Source organism: Symphalangus syndactylus, chromosome 19 (assembly GCF_028878055.3).
Source record: "Symphalangus syndactylus isolate Jambi chromosome 19, NHGRI_mSymSyn1-v2.1_pri, whole genome shotgun sequence".
NCBI lineage: Eukaryota > Metazoa > Chordata > Mammalia > Primates > Hylobatidae > Symphalangus > Symphalangus syndactylus.
Genome location: NC_072434.2, coordinates 78,775,460 through 78,787,496, shown reverse-complemented (window position 1 = coordinate 78,787,496; position 12,037 = coordinate 78,775,460). Strand labels below are relative to the sequence as shown.

At 46.7% G+C, this 12,037-nt stretch overlaps 1 protein-coding gene across 3 annotated transcripts in view; it reads right to left on the bottom strand.

The window, feature by feature from the left end:
* Nucleotides 1–258: 258 nt before the first annotated feature.
* SLC35F3 (solute carrier family 35 member F3) overlaps nucleotides 259–12,037 on the bottom strand; it is a 410,117-nt gene continuing 398,338 nt past the window's right edge. For all 3 annotated transcript variants that reach the window (XM_055234153.2, XM_055234154.2, XM_063613450.1), the window contains 4 exons: nucleotides 8,018–8,143; nucleotides 5,820–6,012; nucleotides 4,594–4,683; nucleotides 259–1,744 (listed from right to left, as the gene is read on the bottom strand). In XM_055234153.2, the coding sequence (XP_055090128.1) occupies nucleotides 1,509–1,744; nucleotides 4,594–4,683; nucleotides 5,820–6,012; nucleotides 8,018–8,143 (645 nt within the window). In that variant the 3' untranslated portion in view covers nucleotides 259–1,508. The remainder of the gene's footprint in view (nucleotides 1,745–4,593; nucleotides 4,684–5,819; nucleotides 6,013–8,017; nucleotides 8,144–12,037) is intronic.

Sequence of the window (12,037 nt, the reverse complement as noted above, 5' to 3'; positions counted from 1 at the left end):
ACGGGGAGAAGGAGGGGAGGGAGAGGCTGCCCCAGGACTTAGAGCTTCTGTGAGGCTTTGGGGATGCTTCTGCATTTCACTTTTGCAGAAGTCAATTCTATCAATATTACAGTCTCCTTCCCTTGAGACAGATGGGCTGGCTTACCCACCTTGAAGGTTCTTGGGGGCAAGTGCAGTTGAGGAAAAGCCAGAATGTGGTGAGGACTGCTTCAGGACTGGTGCAGTGGGAAAGTAACAGAATGGCCACGGAGACAGCACTGAACGCTTCTTTTTCAAATATTTTATTAATCTGTTTGGCCAAACAGGTAATGGAAACTGAGAATAATAATTTGCTAAAAAGTTCAGGTCATGAATGCCCCTTTCCCCCAGGAAACAAAAGACTCCATGGTTACAGAATGCACCATTGGGTTATGACAACGTTTCAAAATGATGTTTCCATTTCATATGTAGCAATGTAAACTTCAAAAATAGTAAACTCTAACCCCTGACCCTCTTTACAGATCTATCACAGATAGAATTTTCTGGCAGACCTAAATAGTGTAAGTAAACAGCCTGGTGCTTAAAAGTTTCATAAAAAGGTTTACAGATTTCAGTAAATAATTTTTCAGTCTTGGTCAGGAAGTAAAAGCAGCCAGCAATTCCCCTCCTGCACAATGTACCTTATATGGGTATTGTACACCGCGGGCCACGCTCTGTATACACTGGCCATCAGCTCTGTCATTTTTTTTGTACACAGACATACACATATATAGAGAGTTTTATTTGTTTCTAAAGATTTTTACATCTAAATTATAAGACGGCGCCAGTGACGTATCACGTCACCTCGCTTCACATAGGCAAAGACGAAAATTCTGTAGAAGGCACTGTGATTTCTCTTGCATGATCTTACACAGACACGTGAGAGCAGGCCAGCCGGGGCTTGGACTTATCTTGTCCTTCCTGGTACCTGGCACAGACCTGTCCTCTGACAGTTTTTGATGTTCATCATCCATTTCTGCCTTGCCTCTTCACATCCCAGACATCCTTCCCTCCCTCCTTCCATCCTTCCATCCATCCGTCCAAATAAATTGACAGTTATCTTTTGGTTCATTGAAATTCCTTAAAATTAAGAGTACAGCTCTGGTATAAAACAAAATATGACCTACCATAGCTGAAAAATAATCACAGTGTACAATGTCATGTTCATTTGCTAAGATTCAAAACACTTGCCCTGGCTTGTCAAGAACGTCAGCCATCCAAAACGATCTACGCAGGGATCTTTTAAACCCACTTTACATTCGTTGGAAAAGCACTGAGAGGTTCTTCTTTTCTCTTTTGTATTGAATTGGTGCCCTTAAGTGGAAGGTCTGATGTGGAAAAGTGCAAGCAAATTGGACATGCCAATAAATACCATAGAACTTACCGCAGATGACCAAAACTGTACAGATATGTACACCTTACCCAACTGAGGTTCCTCCCGGCAGGAATAGACCTCCCAGTCATTACCACCGAGTTCTAGATGAGTGGTGTTAGCGGGCGAAGGAAGGGCGGGCTCTTCTGTTCTTGCTCTGAGGTCCTGAGCTCAGGTCAGCAGCGCCCTCTGCAGGCTCCTCCTTCTTCCTCACTTTGAGTCGGGTGAGCAGCTTGATCAACCAGGCATCCCACTCCTCTGGCAGGAGCAGGAGGAGAAAACCCAGGCCGATGATGATGATGGCGATGACCCGGACCCCATTGAAGACGATCTGACTGGTGTAGTGATCAATCACTGTGGGAGACAGGGCATGGAGGTTACTCAGCTGCAGGGTTGGGGGCATGTCGGTGGAGAGCAGGCAGGGCCTGTGGGCATCCTCCTCTGTCTGGCAGTGTTGTGGTCTTCCCTGGACCACAGGATTCTCCTCAGTATGATTTTGTTCCAGGTGGGCTGGGGTTACCTCTAGTAAATCACCCTTAACTTTATCAAACCTCTCTGGTATGAAGCCTTGCACTTGTATGTCACCTCCCAAAACTGACTTGGTAGTTCAAACATTGATTTATGTGATTAAAAAAAGTGAATGAAGGGCAATTGAGGAGATGATGATAGATAGATAGATAGATAGATAGATAGATAGATAATTACACACACACACACACACACACACATTTGACCCTTGAACAACATGGGTTTGAACTGTACGGATCCACTTATATGTGGGTTTTCTTCCACCTCTGCCACACCAAGACAGCAAGACCAACCCATCCTCTTCCTTTTCCTCCTCAGCCTACACAATGTGAAGATGACAGTGAAGATGAAGACCTTTATGATGGCCCACTTCCACTTAACGAGTAGCAAATATATTTTCTCTTTCTTATGATTTTCTTAATAACATTTTCTTTTCTTTAGCTTTATTGTAAGAGTACAATATATAATACAAATAACACACACAATATATGTGAATCAACTGTTTTTCATCAGTAAGGCTTCTGGTCAACAGTACCCCATTAGTAGTTAAGTTTTGGGGAACTGAAAGTTGTATGTGGATTTTCAACTATTCGGGGTTTGGTGCCCCCAATCTCTACACTGTTCAAGGGTCAACTGTATTTTTTTTTTTTTGAGACAGGGTCTCACCCTGTCATGCAAGCTGGAGTGCAAGTGGTGCAATCAGGGCTCACTGCAACCTCCACCTCCCAGGCTCGAGCGATCCTCCCATCCAGCCCTCCTGAGTAGCTGGGACTATAGGTTCTACCACGCCCGGCTAATTTTTGTTATTATTATTACTTTTTTTTTTTTTTTTTTTGTAGAGATGGGGTTTTGTCATGTTGCTCAGGCTGGTCTAGAACTCCTGGGCTCAAGCAATCCTCCCACCTTGGCCTCCCAAAATGCTGGGATTACAGGCTTGAGCTCCTGTGCCTGGCCTGTATTTTAATTTTTAATATTAGTAAGACATTCTGTTAATTCAGCAGATAAGGAGAGCCAACCAGCCAGTCCCTTGAGCAGATGTGGAGGAGAACCCAAAAGCCGGGCAATGGCTCTGCCTTGACAAGTGAGATACGCGGCCGGTTCCCCGGCTTCTCTCTTCCAATCAAGAGTGGCCTGGTATTCCTTTTCTGGACTCATCATTAAACCTTTTATATTGCAGGTAAGTAATGAAAAATGATTTTAATTAATCTCTCAAACATCTGGCCATATTATACGCTCAAAGTAAGTTTCTATATAAGACAACTGGAACATGCCTTCTGGAGACAGGAACACGGTGTGACTACAAACTAAAGATGCAAAGAATGTAGGGGGAGGATGGTGACAAGTGATTTTTCAGAAGCCTGCAGCATCTGGGCCGTTTTTCTTTTTTACCAGCTGTCCAGGAGCTCAGGTGCTTTCTGCATTTTGAAATGCTGTCTCATCAGTTATTTCATCTGGTTGTCACATCAACCAAAGTAGCAAGGGTAGGTATGACTTTTCATTTGCAGGGGAGGCAAGCTAAGGCTCAGAGAGCAGATGAGTTGGGACCACAGATCTCCAGGTGGGTCGTGGTGGTGCTGAGCCTGAGCCCTGTCTCCTGACGCCTCCCCCAGGCCTGGTACATTGCCGCTGCGTGAGGCAGTCCTTCCAGGGGAGTCTGGGCCATGGTGGGGCAGGGAGGTCCAGCGCCTTTGGAATGGGAGCGGTGGGAAACCAAGTCGTGGGGAAAGGCTTGGGAAATTGGGGTGCCTGCAGGCATATTCACCACCACATTGAACGGGATAAGGGTTTGCCATTCCTTTGGGGTGGGGGAGGGGCAATCTTTTAATGGTCTGGAAGCGGCAGGATTTGGGAGATGGCTTTGGAGGAAGCTGTGCCAGGGACAAAGGAGTGAGTGTTCCGGGGAGGACAGATTCACAGCCCTTTTCTGGCTGAGAGAAGGATGCCTAGGGAGGTCAGGTGTGAGGCCAGGAGGTTCTGGGAAGAAAATCCAAAATTCCTATCCGTGTGAGCCAGGAAAAGGAAGGCGGTGAGGGGCAGGTGAAGACAAGCTTCTGAAAGAGCTGTCAACTGTGTGCCTTGGCAACGAGTCCCCAGGGGAAAACAAAGGGCAGTCCCGAGTTCCTAGGCAAAGAGTGTTCTCTCCCTGTCTTCCTGGAGGTCGGGGAAAATCACGTTCACGCTTCTTCAGCTTGTCAGCATGTTTCTACCTCATGCCTTGAGCAAATTTTCTCCCCCAGAAAGTTACCTGCAGAAGTTACATTTTTTTCTGCTACATAATTTCCTGCATTTGTTAATAATACTGATGAGATTCATTTCTGCTCCCCATACCAGTTAGAATCAAGATGCCTTCAGACTTTCTGTGACTTGAAGTGGTATGTGAAAATCAGCCCATTATGGAGAAAATATTGCATATATAACTAATATCAACATTTCACCTAAATGCTTTTTTTTTTGGCAGACAGGTAAACATGCATTCTATAGCAGGCACAGCAAGGATATATGTGAGTATGTATGTGAGAGTATGTGTGTGTATGTGTGAGTGTGTGTGCGTATGCGTGTGTATATGTGTGTATATGTGTGAGTGTGCACGTATGCATGAGTGTGTGCATGTGTGTGTGAGTAGGTGACTGAGTGTGTGTGCTTATGTGCAGATATAGAAAGCCACATAGGTTTACCTGCATTCACAGGTACGCTGAGGACGATTCCAAGAGACATCAGAGTGGGATATGTAACGGCGATTCCAAAATTTAATACAATATTGAATGCTGAAATAAAGAAGGTAAACAACGAGTGTTATTCGCGACTGCTCTGTACTTTACCTCCCTGCTGGCCTATCTGACCCAGGTTTCGCTGATGAGGCTGGAGTCTTAGGAGTTACAGTGACCCTCTACTCTGATTCAGTGAACTCAGAGTTCCTCTGGGGGCTCCGGGACTTGGGACCAGGAGCAGACACTCTGAGTACTCAGCCCCTCTGTTCCCTGAGTTTTGAAGAAGGGAAATAAGTTTGGAAATGGTAACCACTGAGAAGGTGACTGGGACCACCTTACCAGTTTTGCTTTTCTCTGCTGCTGGCAATGCTTCTGGGATAACTGCATGAACAGGAGCTCTGGGAATTTTTTTTTTTTTTTTTTTTTGAGGCACAGTCTTGCATTATCACCCAGGCTGGAGTGCAATGCACAGTGGTGCAATCATAGCTCGCTGCAGCCTCAATCCCTCTGCTCAAGTGATCCTCCCACTTCAGCCTCCTGAGTAGCTGGGACTGCAAGTGCACACCACTGCACCTGGCTAATTTTTAAATGTTTGTGGAGATGAGATCTCATCATGTTTCCCAGGCTGGTCTCGAACTCCTTGGCTCAAGCGATCCTCCTGCCTTGGCCTCCCAAAGTGCTGGGATTACAGGCATGAGCCGCTGTACCTGGCTGGGATATGTGTTTTTAGATGGAAACTGGGTAAGTCATGTCCTTGGTTGCATTCCTGCCTAGCTCTAGACTTATATCAAGTAATGGAGACAATGATGATGATTACATTAATAATAATGATAATCTATAGTATTTATTGAATATTGACACTTATCAGGCAATGTTCTAAGAGCTCTGCAGGTATTAGTTTATCAGCTCCTTGCTGTACTGTGCTTAGTAGGTAATATGCAACACACTGGGGTATTAGTTCATTATTCAGAGCAGCAGTGACCACTGTGACTACTACATTGATTCTGGCTCTGGAATTCGAATCCAATGTCATCATTTCAAAGACTACTTTGTGAAAAAGAAAGATCTTAAAAACCAGTGAGAACTAAAGAATAGCAATGAGCACTGTTTTCTGCCTTCAGGGAACATGTTTCCTGAGGGTCCTCTGTGGGTGATTGCTTTCTGGGAATTCTGGACAGGTGGTTACCACTTACTCAATAAAAGAACTGAAAATCCACAAAGGTTTCCCCATGGAATGTCATCAAAAGAGCTCCAGTATTCCACTTTGGTAAAGTAGAGGATAATAGGAATGCAGGTGATGAAGAGGATGTTAAACACACCCAAGATGGACAAAAATAAGGCGGCTTCTCCAAACTTAGCACTGCCCAGGAGGAGCTTGAACAAAACCTGTAGGAGAAAGCAGAGGAGGACGGGGTGAAGGCTCACCTCAGACCCCAACATGATGTAAGCGAAGTAGAGTTCACTCCACAACGCTCGGTTTGCACTGCAGGATGGAAACTAGATTCCAGGTGAATTCCACGGGGTTTGGCCTGTGTTCATTTGCTCACATATTCAAATCTCAGCGACATGGCAGTGGAGAGTTGCTCTTTAGCTATACAGAAAGCTGCTTTGGGAGTCATGGGTTTTCATACTAGGTTTGATTAGTCTGTGTTGTGTTCCTGACACTACATCACTCAAAAACATCTGCCATGATTACACATCCTCTCAGAGACCCCTAGAAGGGATCCTCGACCCTGTATAAGCAGGTTGAACACCACTGCTCCCAAGAAAGAGTGCTCTGGCTGCAAAGATATTTTCTGTAAATCAAGGGTGGAAGGATTTTGCTCATCTCTGCTCCATCCCACCATGTCCATTCCAGAAATGGCATGGGTTTTAGTGGAATGCACCAAACTTTTATTTTCTTGCACCTGTTCTTTTATTGCACATCATTTCAGGGGCTTGGAAGGCCAGGAGGAGTGGGTGAATGTGATTGGAGTGGCCAGAAGCTGAACTGAGAGATGCAGATGGCCCCAGGGCAGCTCTTGTGCTGAGTGAGCTGTGGTCTAATTTGAGTCTCTGCATTGTTGTCTCTCTTACTTTGCCTGCTTTCTCCTTGTTCAGCCATTTCCCAACTCACTCATGTATTTCCTGAAAAATGCAGGAAGCAGGAAGGCTTTCAGGAAGTAGTAAATGGCTTTCAGCCTCTCACCTAGAAGTCCCCATGGACAAGTAGTAGAGGAGTTGGAGACGGGAATCTGAATCAGAATATTGTGTTCATTGTGGATTGTGTTTCTCCCTGTTTTTTGCTTCTCATTATTAGTCCACAGCTGTTTGAGTCTAGCAGAGTGTACGTAGCCTTCAAAATATTTCCTGCATTTGGACAGTTGCTAGAGTCTCAGAGTGGTGCTAGGTTATCACGTCTCCTCGGTGAGAGGTGTTCAGAGAAAGAAAATGACATGTGTGTCTTCCTCTGTGGGAGGTGAGGGCAGGGAGGTGATGAAGGATAAGGCTGAGTTATTTCATTTTCCCAAAACCAGAACGCATGGTACTCACAGAGCTGGGAAAAAATGCCTTTTCTTATGACTCTCTACAGTGCTTAGTTATATCAGTCCTATTGTCTGGATCCACAAAGGGCTGATAAGTCTCAAAACTAAAATCTCACTTCTCGTTGAATCTTCTAGGTCAGTTCTCCAATTTGGAGTCCTGAAAATATTTGCATTCTCTGCTATGGATCTTAGGAGAAGGAGAGAGGAGGAGAAGGGAAGTGAGGGGGGAGAGCAGCCAGGGGGCTTGATAAAGTAGGAGGTGAACAGAGAAATGGACCTGGGTGTGGGAATAAAAATTTGTTTCCTCTAGACCTGAAGTTGGCAAGTGTTTTCCCATGGTTCCCAACATTTCATCAAAATACTTTATTATCCCCATATTACAGCCATTGTACTTTTATTTATTTAGCCTTCAAGGCATATGGATTCATAGCGAGCAGTGGTGGCTGCAAAAACTGTGTGGGCAAAGATTTACATGACAAAGCTGCACCAGATATTCAAGTCTTCCCACCCCATAGGGTGGCAAATGATCTGAGCAAACACTGAGCTTGTTCGCTGCCATCGATGATGTCGGGAATCTGACTGTGCGGATAGGCACGACCCATTTTATCCCAGGTGCTGCAACAATGTGGCTACAGATAGGAAGGCCCAGAGAGCCAAAGCCAAGAGCAGTGGCACACCTCCCCCTTGCCCTCGACTGACGTCTCTGTCTGCCTGTTGCACAGTTGACTCCAGCTATCTAGAGCTGCCTGTCCTGAAGCACAGGTATCATCAGAAGCTGTTGAAAAGTAAAGGACAAGCCATCTAAAGCTGGTTGTGCTGGCTGAGGAGAGCCCAGCCAGCTGAGAAAGTTCACTCCCCGGGCGTACCTTGTAGAGGGCAGACATGGATGCTGAGGCCACCACCAGTGCGATGCCGATGACGGAGTGGCTGTGGAAGCCATCAGCGTAGGTCATCATCACAATGCCAGCGATGGCGAGGATGGCGGCCACAATCTGGATGGACGGAAGAAAATGCTGGTCAGGGAAGTCGGGACGGAGTCAGAGAGACTATGCAAGTGCTAAAGAGCTGGAAATGTGTGTGGGGTTCAGACACGTGAGGGGAAAGTGGTGTCTCCTTTTTGTTCCTCCTTGGGGGAGCAACAGGCAAAGTCTGACTCCTGTCTAAATTTTTGTTGCTGCTTAGAGAGGGCACTCAGCAAAGCTTGGCTTCTTGACCAAAGAACTGAAACCGCTGGCAGCAAGGAATGGGTGGCATGGTGGTGGCCAGTCACTGCGATTCTTGGGGACCTGAGATGGAGGTGGTCATAGTTGCAGTGGCAGGTTATTTGGTCATGACAAGCCTAGTAGATAATCCCTGGGAAGCCCCTGGAGATGACCTGAGTTCTTTCCCAGCCTTCTGAAAGACCTCCTGTGACCTTGCTTTTATGTATTTCATATCTCAACAGGGAAGCCACCAGGAGGACAGCAGATCTTGTCCCCATTTTCCATCCCAGCAGTGGGGCCTGACAGAATGTCACCTGCCAATCAAGGCTACAAACAATGTCCTGACCTTGGAGGTGCAGTTCCTTTCCTTCGTGGCCATAGGCCCCTCCACCCTACCCACCAAGGCTCCCCTCAATCCTGTGATTGTCCCGATACTGACTTCTCAGATGGGACGGAGGCTTCATGGAGATGAACACATAACTCTTGTGCAAAGTGAAATTGCCAGAGCAAATAGGAGATAAACCACCTGGGACAATATTCCTCAAAGGAGAAAATGCACCAGCACAGAGAATCAATACAAGGACTGATCTGAGGTAGCCATGAAGCTGCAGAAATGTCACCAGGTAGGAGGTGGAGAGGGGGTTGCTGTCAGTAGAACAAATATGTGCAGGAGACGTTTCCACTCCTGGATTTACTGAGAATTTTATCCCTCTTACGAATCATTCAAAATCAACTTCAGCTGTCTAAAACAATATCAAATAGCTAAGGTTAACTGAGTGGCCATAGGATATATGTTTCTATGTATTTTCTCATTTTATCCTCACAGTAGATATTATCATTCACCTCATTTTGTAGACATGAAAACCTAGGCTCACAGAGGTTAAGTAACTTGCCCAAACCCACACAGCTGGTATGTGGAAGAGCAGAGTCAGATTTCAGGTCTGCCTGATTGCAGAGTTGGTGCTTACATATATAAACAGGAACGCGTGATTCACATAGGAAGTACTGCCAACCTACTGTTAGATTCAAATTGAGGTTGCCTTAGTAGTTGAAACATAAGATGTTTAGGTTAGTGAAACATAATGTGGCTTAATCTCATGCAGTATGTCTGAGTTACGTACTTCTCTTAGGGTATACCTTATACGCTATGTTTCTATATAATGCTGTATCCACCCCTAACGCAGAGGCATTGAGAGAGCAGGTGGTTATCGTGTAAGAGAGCACTGCCTGGCCCAATCTGTCTGCGTGTTCTTTCCGGTATGGGAATTCACTTGCAGTCAGCCACACCATTTTGCATCAGATGTATGCCTACATTTCATATTCAAATGCTACATGTACTGTGTAGAAGTGTTCATTAAGAGGAAGAAACAGAGATAGCAAGACCATAAGGGAATTTTTCCCCACAAGAAAATAAAAAAGGGAAAAGTGAGAAAGCAGGGGGGGAAAGAGTTGGTCTCTGCTCCAGAGGACACATGTAATGCAAGAGTGCTGCCAGGAACACGCCAACCCAGGCAGGCATCAGAGGACTCCCAATGAAAAGACAGGAGAAAGGAATGGAGAGAAGAAAATGGCCCAATTCCAGATGCTTGGTGCATCTCCCCTTTGGAGATACCCTCTTTGTTTGTTTGTTTTTGTTTTAAGACGGATTCTTGCTCTGTTGCCCAGGTTGGAGTGCAATGGCACTATCTCGGCTCACTGCAACCTCTGCCTCCAGGGTTCAAGTGATTTTCCTGCCTCAGCCTCCCGAGTAGTTGGGACTCCAGGCGCCTGCCACCACACCTGGCTAAATTTTATATTTTTAGTAGAAACGGAGTTTCACCATGTTGGCCAGGCTGGTCTCAAACTCCTGACCTCAGGTGATCCACACACCTCAGCTTTCCAAAGTGCTGGGATTATAGGCATGAGCCACTGTGCCCGGCTTGGAGCTACCTTTTATTGAGGCTTTCCAGGCTTACGGCTGAAGTTGGAGGAAATGAAGGAGAGTGAGGGGTGATATTTTTCTGAAGACTTGCAGGGCAGATTTCCAACCTCTTCCTCTCTTCTCTATTGATTAAATAATAAACAGCTAAAAGCTTCTGCCTGGGCTGCACTGTGTGTCTAAGCTGGGGGAAGGGACAAGGGGGTAGGAAATGACAGCATGGTTGGCCATTGACCTTTTGGTCTGTTGAGGAGATAAACATCAGAGGAGCCTGTGCCACCCCATCAGTTCATTCTGACAGGCAGGCAGGGGGACTCTGATCTCCTCCCCCACACCTCCCAGCCTTCTCCTGGGGGTCCCACCCACAAGGCACAGTGTTGACACCCCTGGCTGGAGGCCTTCCACTCTCTGGACAGCAGCAGCCCTGCTATGACCGGACCCACGTGCTGGGATGTGAACTAGGGCTCCTACCTCACTCTCCATACCCTGTGGAACGCAGCAGGGTTGGAACGTGCCCTGGGCCTTTGGGAGCAGAGCTCAAGATTCCTTCCTGATGCCTGGAATTCCTGTTAAGTTTCCAGTTCTATCTTTTGAAAAGTATGCGCATATGTTACATTTGACACCCTGACACATCTGAGTTTCTTGGTTTTCATGTGACAATATTTTCCTGCCCATTTCCTGCACTAAAACAAACTCGCTAGGAAGGCCAGTCAAGTCCGCTCTGTGGTTCCACGTTCTCCACGTACATCTTCTCCCTACCGGGGCCCCTGGACAGGTGCTGAGGGTGGGTGTGGAATCATGACAACGGAGCTTCCCTGACCTCCCCATGCCTCTCCTTCCTTACACGTTCCTGTCCCCCCAGCCCTCAATGCTCCCCATGGAACAATCCTAAAACAAAGACTGATGGGTCACAGTGGCCCAAGAGCGAGATGGGTAAGAGCCACCACCTCTGCTTTGTCTAGGCAACAGTTGGCTGGAGGTAAGGAAGGAACACAGGCCGGGGGTTACTGCTTAGCATCTTCATGTCCTCATCCAGCATGGTGACCCACTGTCATAACCTGCCCGGCTGCCAGAGCTCTAGATCTGAGTCCCACGCACCCAGGCCTGAGTCACAGACACACCACTCATCTCCATGACAGTTCTGCTCCCTGTTCCTTGTGGGACTGAACGGGAAGGCAACGGAAACCTTTGAGCTTTAAAGAGGAGAGAGGAGGGTTGGTGGTGCCCTAGGTGAGGTCTAATCACCGTTCAGACTAGGGCTTCTCCTGCTTAGTCTTGCTAAAAGGTGGCAAGGCCTGGTGCGGTGGTTCACACCTGTAATCCCAGTGCTTTGGGAGGCTGAGGCGGGCAGATTGCTTGGGCCCCCAAGTTCAAGCCCAGCCTGGGCAACATGGTGAGACTCTGTCTCTGCAAAATATGCAAAAAATTAGCTGGGTGTGGTGGCATGCCCCTGACTACTAGCTACTCAGGAGGTTGAGGTGAAAGGATCACTTGAAGTCAGAAGGTTGAGGCTGCAGTGAGCTATGATAGCACCACTGCAATCCAGCCTGGGTGACATAGTGAGATCCCGTCTCTGCAAAACAAAAACAAACAAAAAAACCTAAAAAACAACAAACAACAAAACGTGGCGGGGTGCCTGTTCTCTGCCAAACAGAACCCCATTTGGAAGCTTTTTAGATTTGCACAGCTTCAGGTAATTTTACAAAAGGGAAAAATGGACAGATTTTTAATCATCCTTCCCCCAACTCTTTCCCTCCCAGCTCCTG